Raw genomic sequence first — 26,898 nt, 5'->3', positions numbered from 1 at the left:
GTGTTAAATTAATTATTTTTAAATTAAAACTAATTCAATTCAAGATATAAATTCATATAAGATTTACATGTTATTTTATTTTTGAGAAAGCAAATTTCTGATAAATTTGTATTAAATCTGGGTCTATCTGAGGCTGGACCTTGTGTAGAGCTGAGCTAAAGTGTCTGGCCAGGACACACTGGGCGTTCAAGTCTTCTCTCAGTGCCAACATGGCCGCCTCCTGACACACCTGTATGATCTGCAAGTTGGGGAAAAGATTACATTTTTTTTTTAAATCACATTTTTAATTTTAGAGATGAAACTGACATTTTAAAATTGCTTATATAAAGTCAAAAATGATGGCAACTTTAATTCATATGGTGTGCATAACTGCTAACCCAAGAACCTAGAGTTTGGATTCTGAATCCGGATTTTGGGTTTGAATCCGTAGGATGTCCCTGAGCCAACCCAGCTCTAATAAGTACCTGAGATTTTAGGAAAAGTAAAGGCAGCTAATCATAGAACTGACCACTCTATCCCCTTCATAAACCGATGATGTCACAGAAACAAGTAAACACTCTACTTCACCCACCCCTATAGATCAACGTGTGAGAAAAAGTAACTATTTTTTACCATGAACTCATGTTTGTATCCTTGATTACAGTTTCTAGTTTATGTTTAACCAACATCAAGCATAATACATAAAGTGTATTATTGTAAAATGTTGATAGAAAAATATATTAGGTTGGTAAAAGAAAAAGAAATGTGAATAGTAAATTGAGTGACCCCTGACCTCATGATTGCTGTGAAGACTTCCTTACCTCGGCCCCCGAGTAATCTTGGGTCTCCTCCACCAGTAAGTTGATGTCCACATCTTCCCCTACAGACATCTTCTTCAGTTTTTTCTCTAAAATTTCTTTACGTGTTTCATCATCAGGCAGTGGAACGTAAACCAAACTGTCAAATCTGCCTGGCCGTAGTAAAGCCTACAGAAATATGTGGCTTGTTTTAATAAAATATCCTACTCAAAATTTAATTATATTTGTAAAGGATGAAATTATTTTTAATTAGCAAGTTCATAATTAGATAAACAAAATACAACAACTTCAGAGAGAACTAAGCTTGTAAAAAAAAGTATTTGGATAAATTATTAGTTTTCAAAAGATACTTAAAATAAGTGATGTCTTGTTAGGGTCAACAGAAATTGGCCACTGACCCTGTCAATTTTATCTGGCCGGTTAGTAGCAGCCACTATAAAAACATCTTTGAGAAACTCCAGACCATCCATCTCAGTAAGCAGTTGGGTGAGTACTCTATCATCTACACCACCACCATGTGCATTGCTGAGAAAAAACACATTTATGCTTATAACTTCAACCTAAATTTAGTTTATAACACTGAGATGCTTAGTGTGATATTTTTCCCCTAGTTTGTATAGTGGGCAGAATTATGGATGTCCATTAATTAGTAGGCCTGAATTGTGTTGGCTTGGTCATGTCTACCACATGCCTAACTGCCAAATCCCAAAGGACATCATCTAAGGAGATCTTATCAATGGTACCAGACCCAAGGGATGATCTAAGGAGATCTCATCAATGGTACCAGACCCAAGGGATGATCTAAGGAGATCTTATCAATGGTACCAGACCCAAGGGACATCATCTAAGGAGATCTTATCAATGGTACCAGACCCAAGGGACATCATCTAAGGAGATCTTATCAATGGTACCAGACCCAAGGGACATCATCTAAGGAGATCTTATCAATGGTACCAGACCCAAGGGACATCATCTAAGGAGATCTTATCAATGGTACCAGACCCAAGGGATGATCTAAGGAGATCTTATCAATGGTACCAGACCCAAAGGATGATCTAAGGAGATCTTATCAATGGTACCAGACCCAAGGGATGATCTAAGGAGATCTTATCAATGGTACCAGTACCAGACCCAAGAGACAACTCCTGCCGAGTTACAGAGGTGCCTGTGAACTGGACCTGAGCTCAACAGACTGAACTGACCACAGTGGGAGCGGCTGACAGAAGACTGGACATTGCAGAGACTATGACCAACGAGCTGAGATAGCCTCAAAGAGAAGAAAGAAGGAAAAAATCTGCCCAAATTGTACCAACAACAACAATAACTGTGGTATAGTCAGCCATACCAGAATTGGCATGATCAGCCACAACCTAAGCCAGCACCAACAAAAAAATAACTAACATTTTACTCTAGGCATGCATCCAATGTCTCCCAAGGCATAAGAGGTGATATACAAGACTCTAGTAAAAGGACAGAAAAAGGCAAATAACTAAAAGCAGGCCATTCAGAAAATAACATTCAAATCTCCCATCTCAAGTTGCATTAATATAATAGTGCATTAACAATTTTTTTAAATGTTCCTCTCACAAAGCTTTTGAGGTCCAAACTTCATTTAGTTCTAGAGTTCTATAATTTCAAAGCTTATGTTTTAATATTTTGATTGCATGCCTTTGGGCGTTTATTCTGTTAATTACATTAAACGACATAATTACAGTAAAAATTAAAACACTGCATTCAAGGGAGAGAAAAAAACAACATTACCTCCCTCTTTTGGATGCTATGGCATCAATCTCATCAAAGAAGATTATAGAGGGCGCTGCGGACCTGGCCTTGCGGAATATTTCACGGACGGCTTTTTCTGACTCCCCAACATACTGATTAAACAGCTCAGGTCCCTGGAGATTATTTGAAATAGATAATCTCAACATTGGAATAATTAACTAATTTAGGACCTCACATTCTGAACATTTAAATGTGAAACCTGTAAAGCAAAATTACATTTTTAGAAAATTTGAAAAGGGACACAACTCTGAGTCAAATATTTTTTTTTAAGTATTAAAATGACAATAAAATATAAACCTTGGCTAAAATCAAATGAAACATCAAAGTGTATACTGTAGTCAAATCACAGAAAAACAAAGCACAGTGCTGACTGAAAATGTGGTTACCTTCACAGCCAGGAAGTTGAGTTTACACTCTGTGGCCAAAGCTCTGGCCACCATTGTCTTAGAGCAGCCGGGCGGGCCGTACATCAACAGCCCACGAGGGGGTTGGATACCAAGTCTTTTAAAAATCTCAGGGTTGCTCAACGGCAGCTCAACCGCCTCACGCAGCCTCATCTTCACCTCCGACATGCCTCCAATATCTGACCATCTGACCTGTATGAGGAAGAAATTTCAAAGTCTTTACCAAATAATGTTTAAAAACTGTTAAATATAGTGTCCTCACCAGAGGAACATCCAGTTGAATTTCTCTTTAATCACTTGGTGTTCGATAAAATAAAAATATACTTTAATTAACTGATGTTTAAATAGAAATAGTGATAGATATATTCTCCTTACTTGAGTAACTTCCAGTTGGATTTCTCTTAAAGCACTTGGTTTTATTTGAGAAGCTGCTGTAACTAAATCAGGAAAACGCAAGCAAAAAGCTGAAGAGCTCCTATCATGACCCGTGACTTCCTGACCTATGACATCACGACCTGCTGCTTGAAGACATGCTAGAAAGAAAAAAAAGCATATAAATTTCTGGCTCTCTGAGTTTATATAAATAAAGTAAAATTTAGGAGTTAATTTACCTTCATTAACTAAAGCTGCAAGATCAGCACCAACAAATCCATGAGCATTCAGTGCTATTGTCTCCATATCCTCAGAGCTCACATTGTTTGGTATTTTACTCAGCAGGACATTGAGAATCTGTAGGCCAAAGTTAGTATGTAAAGCTGTCAAAAATTACTAAAAAAACACTTTTATTTTTTTACAATCCCAGAACAATTAATTATTTATTTTTGACTATTTTAGGGAAAAATATTAAAATGAACTATAATATTAAACACAAAATTATCACATACATTTCCTAAATAAGTTGGGGCAATTGCAACTTACAAACATCTTAGATTTTGATTGTCTTTTTTATAAAAGAGTAATGAGACAATACAGCAGTCTAGCAGTAAAAAAAAATAATTCTGTCACATGACAAGGTGTTCCACCTACAAACCTCTTTTCTCTGTAATGCAGTCGGAACTCCAACCTCGATCTCACAGCCAAACCTACCAGCTCTTCTCAAGGCAGGGTCAAGGTCATCTTTTTTACTGGTCACTCCAATGACCACAGTCATGGAGTTGTTTTTCTGTAAATGGTTCATACGGCACCCCGTCAAAAGAGCGCACGACAAAAGAGCGCCGACATAAGAGCGCAGACAAAAGAGCGCCGACATAAGAGCGCACTAATTTCCCGACAAAAGAGCGCCGACATAAGAGCGCAAACTAAAGATTGAAAAACCAGATTTAATAAATAGGAACATGAAAATTAACTCAGATCAGAAGGCATCGTTTGATGTAAAATATTTATTGTTTCATTAAAAAACCAATTGTTCAGTTTCTTTAACTAAAAAACTGGTATAATCAACGTGAAGTTCAATTATTCAAAACGCAATCTAATAACACATACAAAGATTTTAAATGTTAGGCCTAAAGTGAGAATATCAACTGAAATAAAATGTAACAAAATGAAAATAAGTTTAAATTAATAAAACGTTTCTATATAGTTGCATTTATATTGCTATGTTGTGGCTATACCTCGTAGGTAGTCCACCATTGGATTATTAGAATAGGTTGAAGCAATTCCCTGCAATCTTCGGTACAGCTGAACATAATTGTTCTTTGAAGCATCTGGTTTGTTATCTACATGACTTTCCTGTTCAATTTCGATGTGATCTCGTTACATACGAAACTGGTTGATCAATTAAAAACGGAAGGATGATTGCAATCTACCGTTTGTTGGAATGCGCGATGCCATGCCTCAGCTGAGTTGTTTGTACAGGGTAGATTTTCAGCGACACGATTATGGACATTCAAAATAGCAAGAGCCTTGTTATTAATCAAAGCATGGATTGTAAATACCTGATAGAAGATTACTGGTGCAACTCTAAAAGTTCCATCCACAAACCAATGTTCATTTTACTGTAGACAATAGATATTATCCATTGTTCCGAACATCATCATTCTGTAAACGTCAGTCGGTCCGGAATAGCAAAAGACGAAATTTTGCACTCTTGTTGTCGTTTGAAGAAGTTCAGGAATTGTTATCTCTGAAACGTTCAGCGGATTTGGTTATGGCAGTTGCTTGTGTTTGCTCTGTCTTTCTATTGCTCGTGGTGAAGCGACGTATGCCGATAAATGAGGTGCTACTTCCATCGAGAATTCCTTCTCTGGCTTGTATAATCTGCGTTGGTTTTTCCACCCCTTCCACTGCCCATTTTCGTATAGCCGAAACAACTTTCGCTGCTTCGTTTTTAGCCGGATCAGGAGCGTGATGGTGTTTTGATGATGACATAACAACATCGTTCAGCATTTTTATCCGTCCTCGGCAGCCATCTTTCTTGCAGTATCTCCATGTCGTACTTCCATCAGCATTTATTCTCTCCTTTCGATATCTGTAGCCTTCGACCAATACAATAACCTTCCCTTTCTGTGATTCGATCTTCTCAGTGTTACTTGAGTTAGAAATATTTTCAAACTGCATTCATAACATATTAACCATAATATATAAATAAACACGTCGTTTTATCGTACCGCGGATTGTTTAATTAAAACAAGTGTTAACCATGTCATATTCGTTTAGCGTACAACGTGTGTTTTTTTTTTAATTGGCTGCGCTCTTATGTTGGCGCTCTTTTGTCTGCGCTCTTTTGTTGGCGCTCTTATGTCGGCGCTCTTTTGTCTGCGCTCTTATGTCGGCGCTCTTATGTCGGCGCTCTTTTGTCTGCGCTCTTATGTCGGCGCTCTTATGTCGGCGCTCTTTTGTCTGCGCTCTTATGTCGGCGCTCTTTTGTCGTGCGCTCTTTTGACGGGTTTCATGTAAAAATGTACAAATTACACTGTATTAATATCAAATACATAGTTACGTCTAAGAAGTATTGCTATTGTTTTAGAACATTAGCGTCAACAAAACAACTCTAAGTAAATCTTACCGCCAATGATAACCCATCAATTAGAGAAATTAAAGTTCCCACAATCCTGTGCTCTTGTTGGCCTGTCTGGTTTTGTGAGCGCTTGGGGCAAAGCACATCAATATCATCAATGACAACAATACTGGGGGCTCTATAAGAAATTAATAAAGCACATCAATATCATCAATGACAACAATACTGGGGGCTCTATAAGAAATTAATAAAGCACATCAATATCATCAATGACAACAATACTGGGGGCTCTATAAGAAATTAATAAAGCACATCAATATCATCAATGACAACAATACTGGGGGCTCTATAAGAAATTAATAAAGCACATCAATATCATCAATGACAACAATACTGGGGGCTCTATAAGAAATTAATAAAGCACATCAATATCATCAATGACAACAATACTGGGGGCTCTATAAGAAATTAATAAAGCACATCAATATCATCAATGACAACAATACTGGGGGCTCTATAAGAAATTAATAGATAAAGCACATCAATATCATCAATGACAACAATACTGGGGGCTCTATAAGAAATTAATAAAGCACATCAATATCATCAATGACAACAATACTAGGGGCTCTATAAGAAATTAATAAAGCACATCAATATCATCAATGACAACAATACTGGGGGCTCTATAAGAAATTAATAAAGCACATCAATATCATCAATGGCAACAATACTGGGGGCTCTATAAGAAAATAATAGATAAAGCACATCTCTAAAAATTTAATTTCACCAACACCTTTTACCAGGAATTTATTTTTAATCTGACCCTTGACCTTTATTTTCATACCTGTCTTGTGCTGTCTTAAAAATTTTCTTTAAATTTGATTCAGCTTCTCCAAACATTCTGGAATAAAATGTTAAGTACACACTTTGTGACATTACCTCGTTTAAAGATTAATCTTTTCAAACAGAAAATTTAAAAAACACCCTTCAGAATCTATTGACCACATCAAAGACCTTTATACATATACAATTATTGTAAAAATTATTTTAACTTAATATTCAAATGATGTCCATACTAAAGTTGCAAAATCAAACCTAAATTAAAATTTAACATGTAAAAAAATTAATTTGCCTTATGGGAAACATACTTGCTCCAGATATCAGTGCCAGTCAAATGTTCAGTGTAGACGCCCAGCTGAGCTGTTAGCGCCTTGACCAGCATTGTTTTACCTGTACCAGCGGGGCCGTGTATCAGGACACAACAGCTTGAGCTACTGGCTTGCTGGGCTGGGGGGGAGAGGGAAAACATACATCATATGGTAGCAAAATATCTGACATTAAACAGTTATATAATAGAAATTAACCTTTATTATATATAGCAAAAGAACTGACATTAAACAGTTATTTAATAGAAATAAAACTTTATTATATTTAGCAAAAGAACTGACTACAAATTAACAATCAGAATGTGTACATGGGGTAAAATAAAACAATGGGGGGAAAAGTTTCATTCAATTTAAATTCTATTTCAAAGTTTATCCCATCATACATTAGTCCCCACAGTACAATTAATTAGTCATAAAAGTAAAGGGCAGTAAGTCAGGATATGCTATGTTACACAAATGGTTCACATCCACTTATATAATATTAGGAGTTGTTTTATGTTCTTTGGTTTGAATTGGTTTGTTATTAAAATGACAGAATCACAAAAATAAACACATTTTTTTTTGGTTGAAAAATCTGTTATTTGGATTTGACAAAATTTAAAATGTATTCACAGCACACACAATATGTGTATCATAAGCCTATAGTTATCTGTTAAAGAAAAAAACTTACCTCGATGTATTCTAGATCTGAGCTCTTCAATGTGGGAGGAGAGACCTCCTATATCCTCAAGTGAAAAAGCCTCTTTGTTGTTTCTACCCTGTGGATCAAGGGCCAGTGGTGCCACAGAGAAACTTGTACTACCAGATAACACTTTAGCAAACACGTTTGACTGGGGACTGTGGTCCGCCTGCTGTATACTCCTGACGGGGGTGACCAGGGTTGGGTAATACGGTCTGACAGGCGTAGGGGGCGTGGACGAGGATTCTATAGATGACACTGAGATGTTGAGAGAAGCCAACGACTGCGACAAGTCGTGCGTGCAATTGAAAGAAGTGTCGCCATCATCAGACACACCAAGTGGGGTGATGGCTTTAACAGGGCTGTCTAAAGAACTCAGCGACAGGTCCAGTTCAGCTGCAGGTTTTGGTGTCTGACCGGAAGAATCAGGTGTAGTCAGGTGTGACGCTAACCTGGGGGTCCGAGGTGTGTACTCAACCTTGTTGACGACACACGAGCAAACGTTGCCAAAATATCGTACGGTGAGTGGCATCCCATCACAGATATATTTTCCACCTGAAAAGAAAAATGATATGACACATACTATTTTGCTGTAACTTTAAAAAGGTATATGTAAAAATTTTAAAATTTGCTTAAAATTCTCTAAGACTTCATTGTTAAATTCTAAGTATAAAATTTTTTTTAAATATAAAATTAATTTCTCAACTTACCCAAATAAGATGACACAAAAGAGCAGAAGTTTTCTGTGTAGAAAAGAGGATTTGATTCACTGGTGAATATAAAATGTCTAGTAAATTGTATGAAATAAAAGGATCATAATTTTTTTTTTAAAAGAAATTTTCAACAGTTATTTATTTATAACACCCTTTAAGCAAACTAACCCTTTTAGCCCTGACCAACTTTTTGGTCTCAATTACCTCAGTTATTTACCCTGTAGTCCAGAGAAGATTATTTTGCTATTTACAAAGATCATTTTTGTGTTTGTTTACAGTATGCAACATCCAAAACAATAAAACAAGGCAGTGTGCAAGGAGGGAGAAGAAGGGATGTCATCCATCAGTGAATGGATGACATAAAATATTGGACTGGGCTGCCCATTGCAGAACTACCAAAGCAGCACAGGATTGGAACAGATGGTAGAAAATTATGGAAAAAACTGTGATTCCTCAACTACCCCTGGGGTTAAGGGATGATTGATTGATTTAAAGAGTATGCATATGTGATTGGGCATTAAACAGAAGGGCTAAAAAGTAATGCAAGGGCATTAACTCACAACCCCAGTCAGCACACATTTAATCATTAAAAAAAACATACAACAATGAATCAATGATGCTTAGCCATGTAAGGTCACTTTCTATTGCTTCTTTTCTGTGTATTTTAATACTCTATCAGCATCAGCTTCTTTTGCAATCCTTATTTACAAAAAAGACTTATCTTTAAATAAGTTTTTCAAGCACTGTGAAAGCCCAACTAAACTTACTCCATAGTTAACGTGGCTGACAGTGCAACGTTGCCTTCATCAAAAAACCTTTCCACTGTGACTGTATCTCCCTCCCCCACCTTCAGTTCCTCCATGCAGCGTTGTGACATGGCAACACTTGCTAAAGCCTGGGATGGGTTTGGCCAGCTGAGTTTAACGACTTTTCCATTGAGAATGCACGGCTGACCGATGGACAAGCTACAGACCTGCATAGTTGGGATGGCAAACCAGACAATGTTCTCTTTATTTCGAACATTTTTGGTCACCAGAGAGCCATCTGAAAATCAATGATAAAGTTTCAAAACTCTAGTTGTATTTTGATTCATTATTGTTCAACTACAGGTAACTCTAAAGAATATCAATATTTTAAAAAATATATAAATGATGAGATTTAAATTATAAATTGCAATGTAATAAAAATGTGGTTTCAAATATTTTAATAAAGTTTGAATTCAAATACCCTTAAGTAGTAAGCCATCAACATTAATTGCCTTTCCGTAAAGTATTTTTCTTCTAATGAATCCATGGTCAGCATCACATGATTTTGAATGAACTTCAGCATCTAAGGGACTAACCAGCTTGTCACATAGAGAACATTGCAGCCAGTCTGTTGATTTGGTCTTGTCTTTTTTCTTTGGTGGCATTACTGATCTAAATAATATTGGACCATTGAATATTAAGCACTGTTAGCGACGTTCTACTCATCTATTCTACTGACAATCCGATCCCCCATTGCCCAACATTACTAAACTAAACTATTTATAGGCCTCCTAATTACTTAATTAATTGCTAATTACTTCTTAATCAGCAGTAATTAATTATTATAATTAATTATAGTATAGGCCTAGTAAATAGTATTAGTTAATACTAAGTTCTTAGCCTAATTAATTATTTAGTTAATATTTTTTATTTAGTTACTACAGGTACTAGATCTAGTACTACTAACTAGTAGTAGACTAGTAGAATTAATATAGTAGTACTCATATTTCTTAAGACTAAAAACTAAACAGTAAACAGGCCAACTACTTTTGACTTTTACTATTTTAGTTTAGTAACACTCTAGCTAGGCCACTAACTTAGTTTAAACTTAGGTCCTGCCCTAGGCTAATAAAAGTAGTAAAAGTTTTTAAAAAGTCACTAGAAGAATCACTAGATCTAGACTAGATCTAGATTCAGTAGAACTACAACTAACTTACTGACAACTAACAATACTAACAAATCAAAAGAATCTAATTTAAATAAAAAATTTAATTAATATTAATTAAAACCATAGGCCTAAATTATAAATTAATATTTACTTAGGCTATAGTGAAGTAGAGTGCCTCAATCCTGTTTGGCTGATTCGCAGCCTTGGACTCGAACAAATCGTTTAAGAAATAATGACGATGGTGGTTTGTGTTAGGACTGTTAGTGTTGACAAACATGATACATGGGCGCAGCCATATTTATTGCCAATGTAATTTACAAAATAAAACGAAAGAAATCGGGTAGCCTCTACATCTACATTCTAGATCTGGGCCTACATCGTGCAAACCTTTATTATTTTTATTTTTCAAAGCATATTTTTTACGGCTAACTCCTCCTCAAGTGTAGTTAAATAAATGACGTCTATAAATGACAGGGATAGGAGTTCGTAATTTTGTGACTGTGTGATGTGGGGGAGGGGTAATCAGGTAATGTGACGTCACACTTTAGTATCTGAATTTTAACCGGTTTTTGTTTGTTTGTTGTTGTTTATTTGTTTGTTTTTTTGCAATTTAGAAACCTGTTTTAGCAAATTGTAATAAATATGGATAGGCCTATACTTTATTTTGTCAATACCTTAAAAAGAAATCGAAGTTTTTGTTTTGTTTTTTTAAAATAAAGTTTATATAGAATAACATTGAGTAAATTTGCCTTCTAACAGGTATTAAAAGCACGTAGTGTTTCTAGACGGAGAATAGCCATACAATATATTTATATTAGTTAATTGAAATAAAATATAGCATTCTAGCCTTCAAAAGTGATACATAACTATTCATTATTAACAATAGCGCTGGTAAGTAGGACAACAACTAGTTATATGGCTCATGCAGTGTTTATTGAACCGTAGAACTGGTTTTTGACCTACTTACCAGCCCTATTATTAATTTAAAAATTACGTGCATCATTAATCATTTACGTAGCAGATCCTGAATCAAACTTAAATCTTAATAATTTTCTTACTAAAACATTAAAGTAAGTAAAGTTTCCCTTTCAAACCTGACGGTCTATGGGGCAAGTGAAGTAGAGTTCACTTGTTTCTGTGACCTCGGCATATGAAGAGATAGTGTGGTCAGCACTATGCCCAGCCGCCTTTACTTTCCCTAACGTGAGTTAGGTACCCATCTGAGTTGGGTGGACTCAGGGACGGTCTACTGACTTGAACCCGGATTCGAACTCGAGACTTACGGGTTAGCAGTCCAGCTCTCTACCGCTAGACCACTCCGTCCCACTAAACCATTACATAATACAAAAAAGTAGCACTGCTCTCTAAATTATTCCGTAGTCGTATTAGATCTAAATAAGTGGTTTCTTAACTAGGGTTCGAACCCCAGGGTTCGGTACGTCAGTCTCAGGGTTTCGGCGGTGGTCAAGACTCATGCTTTGCGATCGGATGGTTGTGAACGATAAAATTAACGATCGTGGTCGATGATAGTTCAAATACGACAGCACAAAATAGTAATAAAGTGCGCCAGGGCGACACGTATCGGTATCATGATATTTCTACACCGCGGAACCTTTGACGCACAAATCGTGTCACGCGTCGATGACTACACCGATTGATCATACAGACCACTTCTATTACCGACCAACAACATACAATTCATGTTCATTTAGTGTGCAATTGTTTTTAATCATGCAACTCTATCGCATTAAAAATGTTAAAGTACTGAAAACAACAAGCTTTTATATAATAATGCACTAAAAAATAGAAAATAAATTATTTTCTTTAAATAATAAGGAACGAGGTCAGCTTCTCCTCTGTCGGCCTTGTATGTCCGTCCACATTATTATGATGTAGCCTTTAACCGAATTAAAACCGACATACTTCAGGCTAAATATTTTTACTTGTCTATAGGCCTATTTTTAAATTGTCTATAGGCCTAATTTCAAGATTTAAATTATTTTAAATGAAAAAGTCATAAACCCCTCACAACAGAACACGACATAAAATAAAGGTAAAGCCCGTATAATACTTTCTTTATTATATTTGACAGCTTTGGAGAAGTTGTAAGTTGTTTTGGCATTTAGATTATAACCGGAAGTCTTGAAAACGAAAGGAAACAGTTACAAACAGTAACTACACTTTTTAAAAATTTATTAATTTTAATAATTTTTCGATCGGTAATCTATCAGGTACGTAAAATCGAACGAGGCTAGTAATCATAGTAATGTGAAAATAACTTGGCTCATTAAATTTTAGTAGATCTAATTAATAAATTATTTCACATTTTTAGGAGGATTTAGATCTAGAAATCTAGAATCTAGAATAGATTATAATATAATCATTATATTATAAATTTATAATTTTTTATCATTTATGTTTTGAAAATTTGAAAGTGAAAAATCAAAATGTTTCAGTTTCAAGTTTCAACAATGTTTTTTGTTTATGCCATTCATCATTACTACCGTAATATTACGGCAATGCCAAGTTTTTTAGTTTATTTTTATTTTAGTTTATGGCTTATGCCATGGTACCCCGGTAATGTACCTGTTTTTAAACAATTGTATTAAAAAATTAGGCCTAAAACTTTTCAATAATAAATATTATTTATTAAATAATATTATAATAAATAAAGACTAGCGATATTTTCTTCAGATGCAACAAAGCTCGTTTACCTTAGAAGCCATATCCATATATTTATATTAATATATTTAATGTTTAATTTTACACACCTAAAAGTAAAATCCTAAAACTAAAACGATTAAATTACCTGATTTTCTTAAACTTAAGCTGACTAATAAAAAAGCAATAGGGTTGCCAGATACCTTTTCCGAAAATACTGGACACCTTTCCATCCTTCCCTTCTCAGGTATGCCGCAAAGCAGAAGAAGGGGGGTAACAGATTATTATTCATATACTTGTGCAGTATTTATATTTATTTTATCCTGGACAGTCTGCTCAAATACTGGACTGTCCAGTTCAAAACTGGACACCTGGCGACCCTACTGACTCCATGGCTGGGTACTCTGGCCACTCCTCGTCTGACTCCAGGCCAGGTGTAACCCATCTGATGAATCTTGGTCGACCTCTTTTGCCCTTTCCTTGTGGGTTCCACCGCAATCAATCTTCTCTGTTGATATAAATATAGACTAGCCATCTAGTATTGAGTATTGGTTGGCGGTCTGGACTTTTTTATCCATGTTGGACTCTTATTATCCTAGACCCATCATTTACTCATTAGCCAATGAAACTGAAACGCCTATAAGTCTATGACATAAACGGAGGAAATTTAATTTAGTTATTAATATCAGGCCTAATAAAGAAACAATTAAAAATTTTATAGCACCCACTTGACCTACCTCTTTACTCAAAGTAATGAAATTATTAACTTCAGTACTATCCTACCCCACCGTTTTTCTCATTACAAGTGCATGGTCTCAAAGTTAAATCTGCGAAACCTTCCACAACAATATTCCTTAAGCTATCTCTAAATAGTAAAGAAATCAAGCTTTTGAGGTCTCACTTTTTCAATTTAACAATTTCCTTTTTTTTTGGGTGAATAAAAAATTTGGTAACCACAGAACCTTTTATTTAATGCTTTCCTGCCCAAGCAATAACTATATTACTATACTGTATACTCCATAACTGAAAAATACTAAATCCAATTGAACCTTATTTGTCTTATGCAGGAAAATGGACAGTGAGTATCAGCGTGATGGAAAAATTATGGATATGATAGATGAGAAATGGCGTGCTGACCAGTTGCCCAAGGAGGATATTCAGGTAAGCACCCTCGTTTTAGCTAACTGTCGTGCGTATATTAACAATAAAAATTGTGGGCTTTATTGAATAAAACACAAAAACAAAACTATCAACTCTATTACCTTACTGTTTAAGAAAATAAGAGGTGATAACCACTTCTTTTATTATTTTTTAGCATTCATTATTTTTATAGTAATAGTTCAAGTTTTTAATTATGATTTCAAAATGTTATACTCCATTTTATTTTGACATGTTCAGGTACCTATAACAGCACGACCAGAACCTGAACAAGACAATGGTCCGAGCAATGAAAGTCTACAGGAACAAGAACAGAAATGGCTAGATCTTGCTCTTTCATCACTCAACAGTATGCCACCAACATCAACACAGAGTTGACAAAACATGCATTCTATTGAAAATAGATTGTATATACATTGTATATTATTTAATTATATATATATATATATAAAACTACTTACAACCTGAGTTTTTTTTATTGAGCAAATCACCATTATGGTTTTTTTAAATATTTTGTACTTGTCTATCAATAATTTTACTGGGTCCTTCTGATTGTATTCAAGCAAGATGTTCATGTTATGAAACAAACTTGAAAATATCTTCTTACATTGGGTAACAGATTAAGATTTTAAAATGATAAAATTAGTGAAGAAATATTTTTGCTCAGGTTATTGCTTTGTCTAGATAGTGATTTTTCTTACTTATGTTTTCATCTATGCTGAGCTGAACTAGTTGCACAGATTTGTAACTTTAAAAATAGCTGTAGACAAAAAGTTTGTGGCTAGGGAATTTTATTATAAGATGTATTTAAAACTGATAAAAGTGTTGTTTAGACAGCATCTCTAGAATTTTAACTGTTACATTCCTAGTCTACATATTCACATATAATTTACAAAATACCCACACTTGTATAATGAATATGAAAGCCCTTTGACTAACTTTAACAGAGAAAAAACACAAAACTACTATTTATAATTTTTAATCATTCAAATTTGGGACAGTTGAATTAATGAACAAGGCAATAAAATCAAACAAGTACACATCAAGCAATATTTTATCCAAGCAAAAAATACTGTGAACTTGCATAAATTATCCAGTAAATCTTTCACATATCAAAATAGTATTCTGTCTTTGGTCCTGCTAAGTGCTGTTACAATTTAGCCAGCCTATTTAGACATTTCCATAAATGCATTTTGAGAAGTTTTTGTGAGATTATTTTGTACACTTTTAATGTCACTAATAGTACAATGACTGGAGGTATTTTATTATAGCAACAGCTTTATGTAGATCTACTATACTATGGTGTGTTTTTTTTTTAAATTAGGTATTTTTTAAAATTTAGGTATTACTGATGCAATCAAGTGCATTGCAATATTTAAAGAAGTACCTTATTTTTAACACTATCTGAAACCAAAATAAAATGTCTTTTTAGAACATAATAAATGAGAAGCAAGTATTTGATAAGCTGTTAACAGTTTTGTCATCCCTTGACAAACCTTTAAATCTACATAAGCTTACATAATACGAATAAATCAAACAGCTCACAAATCTCAAATGCATATAAAATTATTATTCTAGATAAATTAATATTCACTCAAAAATTCAAAAGTCACCAACACTACTAAAGAAACACTCCAAACATTCTCAACATGAAGTACAAACATACAAAAATCTTGCACATGGAGCAAATTTATAAAACATCTTGTGTATGAATAAAAAAAGTTCAAATGTACACTATTTTACATTTTTGGGTTTGTCTGCATTATCCAGAACTGTTTTTTTTTATAATTCTTAAACAAAACCATAAAGATTGAACTTTGTACACATTTTAAGTGTTTCAAACTTTTCAAATTGCCTAAGCATCCTTAGATACTAAAGTAAAAAAAAAAATAAAAAAAGCAAACACTTTTTTTAAATGTCCACAAAGATAATAACTGAAATAAGTGATAGTTATTAACATCAAATGACTGATTTTTAATGAAATTTTGGAGCTTCTGTATTCTACTCTATGACATCTTACATGTTGTAAGAAAAAAAGTGGGTTTAATGGGAATTTTAAAAAATCAAGTTGTTTTATGATTGATGAATGAGTAGGCTGATGTTTTGCTTTACATTATGCAATTGCATGAATCATGCATGCTATCAACTGACAAACACTTCAATTAGAAGTATATTATAAAAATAAACTTATCACACAATGCACCCTGTAATTTTAACTTGAAATGAATTTAAACACCAAAAAGCACTAGAAATTGTGAAATTATTCACAAAATTCTGAAATTAAATTTGTTCAAGTATAATGGGGCCTTTGCTACAATGCAGCTTTAATGCATGGTATTGACAGGATCTCTGAGGGCATTGTGTTTGCATTTTTTCTAAAAGTAACAGAAAATCACTAACTTAAATTCAGAGGCAAAACAGTACATTGGCTGCCATTTCTTTCCATAGAACCTGCAAGATTAATTGATTTTTTTCTCAAACTTGCTTGATATTAATTTGCCTTTTTTGAAAAAGCTGTTTTATGCTATTTTGTGAAGTGAAATTAATTGCTTTGCTCCCCTCCCTTTCCATTTGATTTTCTTGTTAAGTTGGATAAATTTTGACACAAAATAGGTGAAATTATTTTTTTAATTCCATCAAAATTATTTAAAGATCAAAAGATACTTTCTGTTATATTACAATCCAAAACAAACATCTATTTCAACTAGTAATGCTGTTTCAGATATTGCCATAAAAATTCTAGCATGACAGAGTGTTATATAACATTTATTTGAATGTGTTAGTCATATAAACATTGTCCATCTCTTATACTATACTTGCATTTACAAAACATGGTTGAATTTTCAAGTGTTGCAACATATTGCATCAATCCATGGTCTGCACAAATATTAATAACCAAATAGTTGCATTGATAGTCATTGTTAAATTTTCACATCTAATTTTAAACAGCAGTAAAAAATCTGTTAGATCTTAAAAAGACAAAGCCTACTGCTTGTCAGAGAAACTTGTGTCAAGCATTTTGCTAAATTTAGCAAAGTACATCAATCAGGAATCATTAGCATATATACTACAGGTATTTCAGTAAATTATATATATGTATCTAAGATATGATAAAAATGATGCTAATTTTGTTTCCAAAAACAGACGCAGAAATAAGACTTAGTCAACAAAATTTATTGCTAATGCTAAAATAAAAACAAAGTAAAAAAGCTGAGCGTGAAATATATGATTACCACAAGCACACTATAAAGTAAAAACTAGATATATATATATTAGTTGACCCAAATATTTGAACTTTAAACATCTGCAGATAAAACTGGTTATTTTTAATGATAAAACTGAGTACAAAAATTTACCTTACATTTTTATTATTTCTAGCTTAATTTAAAAATATAAAATCTCAATTTAAAATTATGAAATCTAGAAAAAAATACTGAAAGCTCATGTATGTAGCAATAAAACTTGCCAACGTAAATTTCTAGTTTCATATTCATGTACAAGAGAAAAACTCACTTTCAATTGCAATTTTACCATCTGATTAGCCTCTTAAAAAAAAAACACTTTTAGATATTTAAAACAAACAAACCAATTAAAAAAACAGGGTGCCTACTGATGCAGATTCAATAATGCATCCAATAACTTACTCCACTCTTGCATCATGATTCATTTTTAAAAGCTGATCCATTAACTAAAATTTGTTCCGTGGAGCAGTCACCACTTCCACAGGTGGATGGCTGAGCTGGGATGATAAAGGCTGCAGCAAATGGGAAAATTTTGTGGCATCTCGCTTGATATTCTAGAGCTTCTTGTTCACATTTACCCAGATCTCCACGACAAAGGGATTCTAAGACTTCTATGCAATTCTGTAATTTAAACCGTGCATTTAATTATATTTACTTGAAACAGTATTGTTCGAAACCTAAATATTTTCATAACATACTCATTGTAAATCATAACAAATAAAATTACCTTTATTGAAAGTCCTTTAAGATTAGAATCTAGATTTACAGCTAATGACATTGCTTCTTCTTGTCTTGAATTGTCTAGTTTGTACATCATACGAGCACCTGAATTCAAAATTTTTGCATGAACTTTATGTTGGTGCAATTTAAATAAATTACTAAAATATTTAATATTCATATACAACTTAGAATTTCCCAAAGCCAAATCAGTAATAAATTACCGGCAAGTCGATGTTCTAAGGAATCTGAGTTTTGAGAGAGAAATTCCTCATTGAGTTGAAGAGCAGTCTTTCCCTGGTAAATGTTCTTCATCTCTATATCTATCACAGTTTTAGTAGGTTCACATACCTCTCCAAGATCTTTCACTAAAAGAACAATTTTTAGAAAGAAAAAAAAAAGTAATTGTAGAAATTATGTAATGTTAAAAAGACCAAGTTTTTAATCAAAAAAACAACTCATTGCTTACCATACTGAAGGAAATGAATGAGGCAAATGTGAAACTGAGGATTAGAACGATCTGCAAGTACACCTCTCTTTATGCTTTGCAGCATCAGCAGTAATTTTCCTATGAGAAAAAATTTAATTTTATTTGTCTTACTATTCACTGTTGTGATCTAGGTAAGGTAATAAATTTTTACAGAAATTTATATTTAAATAAAATACCTTTTCGTGAGAAAATTTCATATGCCTTTACATGAGTAACTATACACTGTGGTGTGAGCATCTGAAGTGGTTTCAAGAAATGGATTGCTTGTTCTAATGGATCATCAACCTATAAACAAAAGATGTCTTTACAAGTCAAAAAAAAAACAATAGTCTGTAAAGTTAAAGCTAGTCACAAAAATCACCACTTACGGAATCCAAAGCAAAATACACAGGTCAAAAATAAAGCGTAGTGTTATAAAAATAACCATATCTTTAACCTCTTCCAACTATCACATTATATAATAAAATAAACAGAAAATTGAAAAAATATTTATTGTACTATTATGTTGTGTAGTAATCAAAGCAAATTTGCAAGCCTGTTTTCTTAGTGTCTGCCTGATAATTCAAGTCTAATTCCTAGTTTTCAGATTTTTAATAATGAAATCCTCATCAACATCATTCTTAAATGATTTTCTACTTACAGATTTTATTTTTCATCTCTTTTATAATTATCATCGTAAAAAAAATATAAATTGCCATGCAAGTTTAAAATTAAGCTCAGAATGTGATAGTCTTTTAAAAAAATGTAGAAAAAGAAAAAAACAATTTAAACACTCAAGTGAAGTTTGTTTTCAGCTTTATGATACTCTGAAATTTAATAGGCGCATCAAACTAATTTTGTGAAATACAGAACAAATATTAAAAAATGGAAACAGCCTTTACCTACAATAGGGGATAAATGATTAGAGAAAAACTTACCCTTGCTAGTTTATCAGGTATTAACTCTTCCTCCTTTGGACCATCCATCTCACCATCTGCAGCTTTATTTTTGTTTTGATCTCTTTTCTCCTGCTCAGCTTTCTGCTTTTCTCTCTCTACCTCAGCTTTTTTTTGTGCTTTACGCTGTTTCCGTTTTAATTTTTTTAGTTCACTCGGTGATAAGTTTTCTTAGATAAAAATCAACATTGTGATCAGATTTAGAGAAAGTAGTAATTCATGTTAAATTACAAAAAAAGATTAGATTAATTCCTATTGATGAATTTGATAAAAAACATTCTTGTGAAGAATTATTTATTCTACCTGAATTCACATCACTGTCATGGTCTGTATCAGTCAATGGATGATCATGCAAATGTAAATAAATCTGGGGAGAAAAGCAATCATTTTATGATACAGTGGCTAACCTAAATTAAAAAATGATTTGAACAGTATTACATTTTTCAATGTAGAAAGGGGAAATTTTTTAAAGAATATTTGTAATAAATTAAGCCTTTTAATGAATTACTTTACATTGTGTATTTCTTTAAGTTTTTATTTTAAGTTAAGATTTAATGTAATGACAGACCTCTACCGCTAACAGAGCAATTCTTGAGTAAAACGGGTGACTGCGTAGTGAATCTTCTAGTCTCAACAACCCAACATATGACCGAAGAGTCATCTTTCTCATGCAGTAAGTGTGAAAGTCAAATTGATCCTCAATTATTTCTGTAAAATGCTGGAATCAAAACGAATTGCATAAATTCACTCACCATTTTAATTAGTGATACCCTACCAAAAACTAAAGCTACATATATACACAAATATACTTCAAAATATTTTTATTTTTAGAATATTAATCTGGAACATTTCATAAAACTCACCCTATCAATCTCATGACATTTTTTAAGAGCATCTCCCCACTTGCCCATTCTTTTATAAGCAAATGCACACTCTGTCTGGAACCACATGCACTGCATTTCATTCAAGTTTTCCACAGCAGAAATACCTTCCTGTAAATAATATAACTATTTTAAAACCCATTATTCCTAAACAAAGTTTTGAAGCATCAGGTTAGTCTTGACACCAGAAATGCACTTTGTTAATGTGGTAATGCCTGTTCCTTCTCCTCTGTAAAGAATGTAGAAATTTAATAAATATTTTGTTCAGTAGAAAGCTGTTTTTTTTAACCCTATTTGTTTCTTTTTTTGTTTACGTTTATATTACTTATCAACCCAGGATTATATAAAGCTACAAGAGCTTCAGATAAAAGCTAGCAGAAAATTAAAAAACAATTTCATAAAAGCTTACCCGGGTAAATTTTGAACACATGTCAGCTGCTTCTTGAACCAAGTTGGCACGAAGCATATATTTAGCACATTTACAATTTATATAACGATCTGCAGTATCTAAAGACTGAGCTTCATCCATAAGTTTAACAGCTTCATCCATATCACCCGCATGCTGTTTGAAGAAAAAATGAAATTTGACAGATGTGAAGAAATACCCAACATAAATATCAATTTTTAAAAATAAATACAGTTGTAAATTAAGTAAAAATTTAATTTTCCTGTTATATTGCTTTGTCAAAAATTTCAAGTATTAAAAATGTACCTTATAAATTTTAGCTTTCAGGACATAGAGTTCAATTAGAAGAGGGGTATGTTCAATTCCCAAATCAACAAACTCAAATGCTCGTGCAATGTTATTCAGATAATCAAAATGCTGGGCCAAAAAGTAATATGCCCAAAGCAATGCAGTGGCTGGTTCAACATCACCTAAGATGCAAAGGAGACAAAAAAAATGTTAAAATGAAATTGAACATGAACATAACAACTGTAAGACAGCATTTAAAAATAAGTTACCTTTACTGTCAAATTTCCCAGACTGTTTAAGATTGTCTACATATGAAAGCACCAAATCTTCAATAATCTTTACCTGAAACCAAAAGTTAATAAATTGTGTGGAAAAATGAAAATATGTAAGGAACCTCAGCTAGACACAAATTCTATATACAATAGTTGTAGTTGAATTAGAATGGATACCTTCCAGGAATCTTTATAAACAGATTTTATTGAAACAAATGAAGGTGGAACTCCTTTTCTGAGTGACTTTTTAAGATAATCATCAATATAATCTCTAAAAACATCTCCTGTAAAGAAAAAAATATTAAAAAGTTGTTACTACCCACAACTTAATTCTGCAGCATTTTCTATTTAGGCCATGGAATTGTTTTATTATTAAAAATGGCTATTTTTATCAAAAGAGGTTAATGTAAGTTTTCTATTCGGCCTATGAATTGTTCTATTATTAAAAATTGCTATTTGTATGCCTTTAAAAGAGATTAATGTATCAATATGTTTGTTATTCAAAAAGTGATTTTTTTTTGTTGAAAAAAAAAACATTTTTGAAGAAAGTTGTCTAGAGGTCACTCCTTAATGCTTACCAGTTGTGAAATCTAATGGTAGACGTTTTGGCATTGTTGCTCTAGGAAACTGTTCTATAATACTTTTGTAAAGATCCATGCGCTCTTCAGGTTTATCTTCTGTAATATTAGGTTTCTGACTAGTTAGTAAATGTAAAATACAATCCAATAGAAATTAACACAAGTACAATCATTAAGAGGGAAAAAAGTTGCCTACCAAGAAGTAAAGTTTTTTCATAGCCCCTGTAGTATGCCCAATTTTCTGGGTTCCTGCTAATGAGATCTCTGTAAATTTCAGCTGCCTTTTGAGGCTGCTTAAGTGAATTGTGCAGTTTTGCTGAAACCAAGAGTAAAAATATAATATATTCTTGTAATACAGAAAAGTTTAAATAATATAAAAAATGATTATCAGCAACTTTTTACTAGACCTTATTTCTAATTTAAAAAAATAGGAGGCCAAAAATGAATTTTACTTGCCTGTTGTTTCTTGCACATACAGCCTATCTACTATTTGCTTATCGTAAGTCTTTAAATGTTCCATAGCTTCTTCATTCATGCCAGCTTCTTGCATTACCATATTTTGGTATAACAAAAGCTCACTATGTTCATAGTCATAAATTGGCTTTGGCTAAAAGAAAAAAAGATAGAAAAAAATTAAATGTAATTCACAATACTTAATTGTTAATTTTGTTCCAGTAGTACTACTTGTAAAATCACAAACTATAATAATAGTTTCGCTGTCTGTCTATGTATCTATCTATCTATGTATCTGACAAGAACGCTCTAGAGAAAACACAAGCAAATTTATAAGCCCCCTCCTCCCAAGTAGAGTTGCCTGAAAGAAACTCTAAATGCGACTTTTGTCATGAATGATATTAGGTGCATGGTTTAGGGATATGCCTATGACTATATTTTGTATAAATTAAAGTACAGAGAAAATAGACAGCACTATCAACCTAGCGCCCGTTGTATCCTTCCTCAACGGGCCATTTTTATCGTATTTAATATTTGTATACAAATAAACCAGAAATTTTTCTTGCAACATAATGTCTGATGCACCTGAACTAGGTTTGGTAAACTGAATTACAGGCAATACAATTACTGAAATACAAACTCCCTTTACTCTTGATATATGATTTATTTATGATGTAACTACTACAGAGAAATCTGGCACAGCTGCTTATTTTTTTAAATAGGAAAAGTGGTTGTTTCTTTTACGCTGTTTTTGGTTGATATTTTTAATTATTATCTGTAAATTAATGAAAACTTTTAGACTAACATAATAAGCTATAACTTTTCCTGTAGAATGCTTCTATTTCAACAATTTTTATTGATGTGGATTAAAAAAATTTTTGCTTTAAAAGTCAAAGTTGAAAACATGATAATTTGGCTTGCCTAGAAATGGTTTTAGCAGTATTTTTTACAACTATAAAAAAAAAAAAAAATCGTACTGTTTGTGTTTTTCTGAACTCCTCAAGAACTTTCAGGCACATGTCGTAATCTTTCAGAAGATGATAAGCCATGGCGTATCCTATCCAAGATGCTCTTTGCCCTGGCCTCAGTGCTAAAAGTTGATATCTCGTTTCCTGAAATATAAATATTTTAATTAAAATTTTTAAAGAATTTCTCTCTTAAATATGTTTGACTTTCACCAATATGCATTGTTATTAATTCCTTTTTAACATACCCGATAACCTTCCAAGTCTCTCATCTGTATCTGAAGCAACGACAAGTCCCTCAAGATCTGAAGGTTGTCCTAAATTAGGCAAGTTGAAAAAAAATATTCAATTATATACCTCAAACAAGATTTCTTTAATAGTGTAGTGTTTTAGAAAGTAAATTAAACCTATACCTTATCCCATTTGAGAGCATTGCGATAACATTTGATTGCCTCGTCATACTTTCTATCAGAACGCTGAAGTAGACCATACACATGCCAACCTTAAGTTAGTTAAAGAATAATTGCTGTTGATTTTTAAAAATATTCAGTAATATCAATCTTCGCTATTTATTGGGCAAGTGGACCACCAAAACTTGGTCAAGATTTAATACAGCAATATAAAAATTTCAGTCATTAAAAGGATACAGACATGACTAGTCAAATCATTGCGTAAACCACGTCGCACAAAATCATATGCTTCTTCTTTTCTTCCTAGGCAGTTTAAGGTCAATCCTTTCATGGCCATAGTTTCTGTTCACAAAAACAAAAAAAATTATCTGCTAATAACTATAACTGATTAATATACTTATTATTTATCTTAAGAGTTTTAACTTTTTAATCTTAATTATAAATAAAAGCATATATCTTATAAGTAGTTTGTAGTTACCTCCATGTTCTGCATATTTTGGATTTGACAAGATCTGTTTTGCAAATTTCAGCCCACTTTTATAGTGCTTCTGTTCATAGCATTTCTACATGAATTTAAAAAAAAAAAAAAAAATACATGATTTTTGTTGCATTTCGATAACATTACTTTGAGGTTTTAACTGTTGATCTCATTTATTTAAATTTTAATATGTATGTCAGAAAAGAGTAGGCCCAATTTTTATTCATACATACTTGCAACTTACATTAAGTTTAAGTATGTGGTTGGCATCCAGATTTAAATAATTTTAAGTGCTAGGCCTAGGTATATTGTTAAAATAAATGAATAATTATTTATAGGCCTAATTAATAATTATATAATTAATTATAGGCCTATTGAATTTCAAAATGTCATTATGTATTCATTATTAGATCTATATTATAAGTGGAGATGAGAAAAACAGAATTTTGTTTAGCCCTATGTTGCCTTAAAAATTTTTAAATTAAAAATGTCATTTTTTTTTTCATTACTCATTATATTGATTAATAAGTTAACAAAACACCACATGTAAAATGCAAACTCAATTAGGGATTATAAAAGTTGAGGTTTAAAACAATAAGAACTCACTGACGAAAATCTAGAATAACTGGAGAATTACCGTCTGGCTAGCTACCCCAAACATATATAAAGGTTTATCAAACTTTATGGGTTAATGTGTTCACTTTTTCTCAAAATCTTTTTTTTTTTACATTTGAATAATTTATGATGAATGCCAAGTTTTAATTATCGCAACGAGGATTCCCTTGGATGAAAATGATTACGCGCAAACCCCAAGCCATTTTGGGGGATTTTTTATACCAGTGTCAGATAAATGAGTGTTAGGTTAATGGTAGTTAAATACACACATGGTTTGCTAATGCCAACCCTATCCTTAACACTAAGCCAAACCCTAAAACTAGCCAAGTTTATGGTACTGCTAACAACCAATTTTTTAAAGAAAGTTTTATTGGACAACGGTTTCTTAAAAAAATCCCATATTTTTAAAGTTATTTGTCACTATCAACCCAGACAAGAGACAACTAGATACAATTTTTATTATTGAAGATACCAGTAACTTAACACTGTTTTAAGCTATTGTCAGACAAAAAAATCCCAACAATTTTATTAGAATCTTGTTTTAATAACACTAGATCTAGGCCTAAATAAAAATTCGGGAGAATGTTTATACCGGTGTCCGATAATGGAATCTTGGATGATTATAGATACCGGTGTCTGATAATGGAATCTTATTTAAAAAAGGGGTTTTGGGTTGTTAGCAGTATTGTAATCTTGACTAATTTTATGGTTAGAAATTAGGGTTAGGCGTATGGTAGGACCAGGGTTGGGGTTATGGACAGGGTTAGCATTGACATTAGCGAGTCATGTGTATATTTAATTAACTACCAGTAACCTAACACCCCTTTTTTAAAAAAGATTCTGTTATTCGACACAGGTATAAACATTCTCCCGGAATCTTCTATAAAAAAGGGGTGTTAGGTTACTGGTAGTTACCTAAACAATAGTAATACACACATGGCTGGTTAATGTCAATGCTAACCCTGTCTCTAACCCCAACCCTGGTCCTTCCATACGCCTAACCCTAAAATTAGTCGAGATTACAATACTACTAACAACCCAACACCCCTTTTTTAAAGGGGATTCCATTATCGGACAATCATTGAAAAATCTTAATTTCGCTTTCATTAATCCAGCCAGTTTGGTGTCATTATTTATTAATCCTGATTTAGGAAAAATCTACGACTAGGCTAAGCAATATTTAAATTTTGTAGGCAACAATCATCTGTGATACAGCCTACATTTTACAAAACTTGGACTGAATCAAAACATCTTTTTTAATGTTTGATGTTAAATTGGCTATTCAATTAGGCCAAATGGAATAAAAATCAGTTTTTGGCTTCTACACCTGCTTTATGTTTAGCGCTATGATCTAGATCTGTAATAAGATGAAGATTTAGAATTTTTAGATCTAGATATCTAGAATCTACTGACTTAACCATTGTTGCGTGCTTTCAAATAAATATTTAATTAATATTTAATAAGGTTTTAGAAAGGGAACATGATCTGACTGGACTTGATTTAGGAACCCAACTGACATTCTTTCTTGAGAAATGTCATATTAACCTTATCGACCTCAACTGTCTTTTCATAGAAAGATTAGATCTAAGCTTGGGGAACATGATTTAAGAACAACTAAAACTCGAGTTAGTAGGAAACTGCTACAAAAACAAGTGAAATGAGTCTACGCAGTAAGTTATTTTCTGTATTGTGGAAAGAAAATTTCACAGAAATAAACTGGAGGGGGTGGGGGGTTACAATAATAAACGCTTTATAAAGCTTACCAAAATGCGTTTAAAGAATGCATTTTCTTTAGGGGGTAAAGGGTTCTTTGACGGCATTTTCCAAGACTTGTTACTGTACAATTTCAATAAATTAGAAGCAAAATAAACAAGAAAACTTCCATGCACCCACGAGGTGCAGATTCCGATATATGGCGGAACAGCAAGTTTCTAA

The 26,898-nt window shown here is 32.8% G+C and overlaps 3 protein-coding genes across 4 annotated transcripts; 1 reads left to right on the top strand and 2 right to left on the bottom strand.

Annotated features, from left to right (window-relative positions):
- Positions 1 to 70: 70 nt before the first annotated feature.
- Positions 71 to 10,663, bottom strand: LOC131948123 (ATPase family gene 2 protein homolog A). The gene is made up of 16 exons (XM_059309640.1): positions 10,566 to 10,663; positions 9,728 to 9,913; positions 9,268 to 9,544; positions 8,498 to 8,556; positions 7,779 to 8,342; positions 7,091 to 7,229; positions 6,787 to 6,843; positions 5,988 to 6,117; positions 4,014 to 4,145; positions 3,595 to 3,712; positions 3,359 to 3,516; positions 2,966 to 3,175; positions 2,559 to 2,692; positions 1,196 to 1,322; positions 801 to 965; positions 71 to 238 (listed from the first exon to the last, which is right to left on the bottom strand). The coding sequence occupies exons 2-16, from the start codon at positions 9,909 to 9,911 to the stop codon at positions 71 to 73; spliced, it is 2,622 nt and encodes an 873-aa protein (XP_059165623.1). The 5' UTR covers positions 9,912 to 9,913; positions 10,566 to 10,663.
- A 1,880-nt stretch (positions 10,664 to 12,543) lies between these two features.
- LOC131948125 (anaphase-promoting complex subunit 13) lies at positions 12,544 to 14,696 on the top strand. 2 transcript variants are annotated; one of them, XM_059309642.1, is made up of 3 exons: positions 12,544 to 12,645; positions 14,143 to 14,236; positions 14,474 to 14,694. In XM_059309642.1, the coding sequence occupies exons 2-3, from the start codon at positions 14,147 to 14,149 to the stop codon at positions 14,609 to 14,611; spliced, it is 228 nt and encodes a 75-aa protein (XP_059165625.1). In that variant the 5' UTR covers positions 12,544 to 12,645; positions 14,143 to 14,146; the 3' UTR covers positions 14,612 to 14,694. The 2 variants fall into 2 exon arrangements, with proteins under 2 accessions (XP_059165625.1, XP_059165626.1); XM_059309643.1 differs by having other exon boundaries at positions 12,557 to 12,585; positions 14,474 to 14,696.
- A 500-nt stretch (positions 14,697 to 15,196) lies between these two features.
- Positions 15,197 to 26,894, bottom strand: LOC131948124 (N-alpha-acetyltransferase 15, NatA auxiliary subunit). Its single transcript, XM_059309641.1, has 22 exons — positions 26,727 to 26,894; positions 24,349 to 24,433; positions 24,108 to 24,212; positions 23,874 to 23,962; positions 23,709 to 23,777; positions 23,473 to 23,607; positions 22,499 to 22,649; positions 22,239 to 22,358; positions 22,043 to 22,141; positions 21,642 to 21,748; positions 21,462 to 21,534; positions 21,211 to 21,374; positions 20,908 to 21,060; positions 20,481 to 20,609; positions 20,186 to 20,335; positions 19,921 to 19,984; positions 19,600 to 19,787; positions 18,859 to 18,967; positions 18,662 to 18,760; positions 18,417 to 18,560; positions 18,203 to 18,300; positions 15,197 to 18,096 (listed from the first exon to the last, which is right to left on the bottom strand). Exons 1-22 carry the CDS (start codon positions 26,781 to 26,783, stop codon positions 17,890 to 17,892), a joined length of 2,595 nt encoding a protein of 864 aa, XP_059165624.1. The 5' UTR covers positions 26,784 to 26,894; the 3' UTR covers positions 15,197 to 17,889.
- Between the last annotated feature and the right edge of the window lie 4 nt (positions 26,895 to 26,898).

The sequence above is a fragment of the Physella acuta genome, unplaced genomic scaffold, assembly GCF_028476545.2.
Source record: "Physella acuta isolate Inbredline_101_S28 unplaced genomic scaffold, ASM2847654v3 ptg000624l, whole genome shotgun sequence".
Taxonomy (NCBI): domain Eukaryota; kingdom Metazoa; phylum Mollusca; class Gastropoda; family Physidae; genus Physella; species Physella acuta.
The sequence above is the reverse complement of the archived record's forward strand: the minus strand, read 5'-3'. Positions and strand labels throughout refer to the sequence as shown.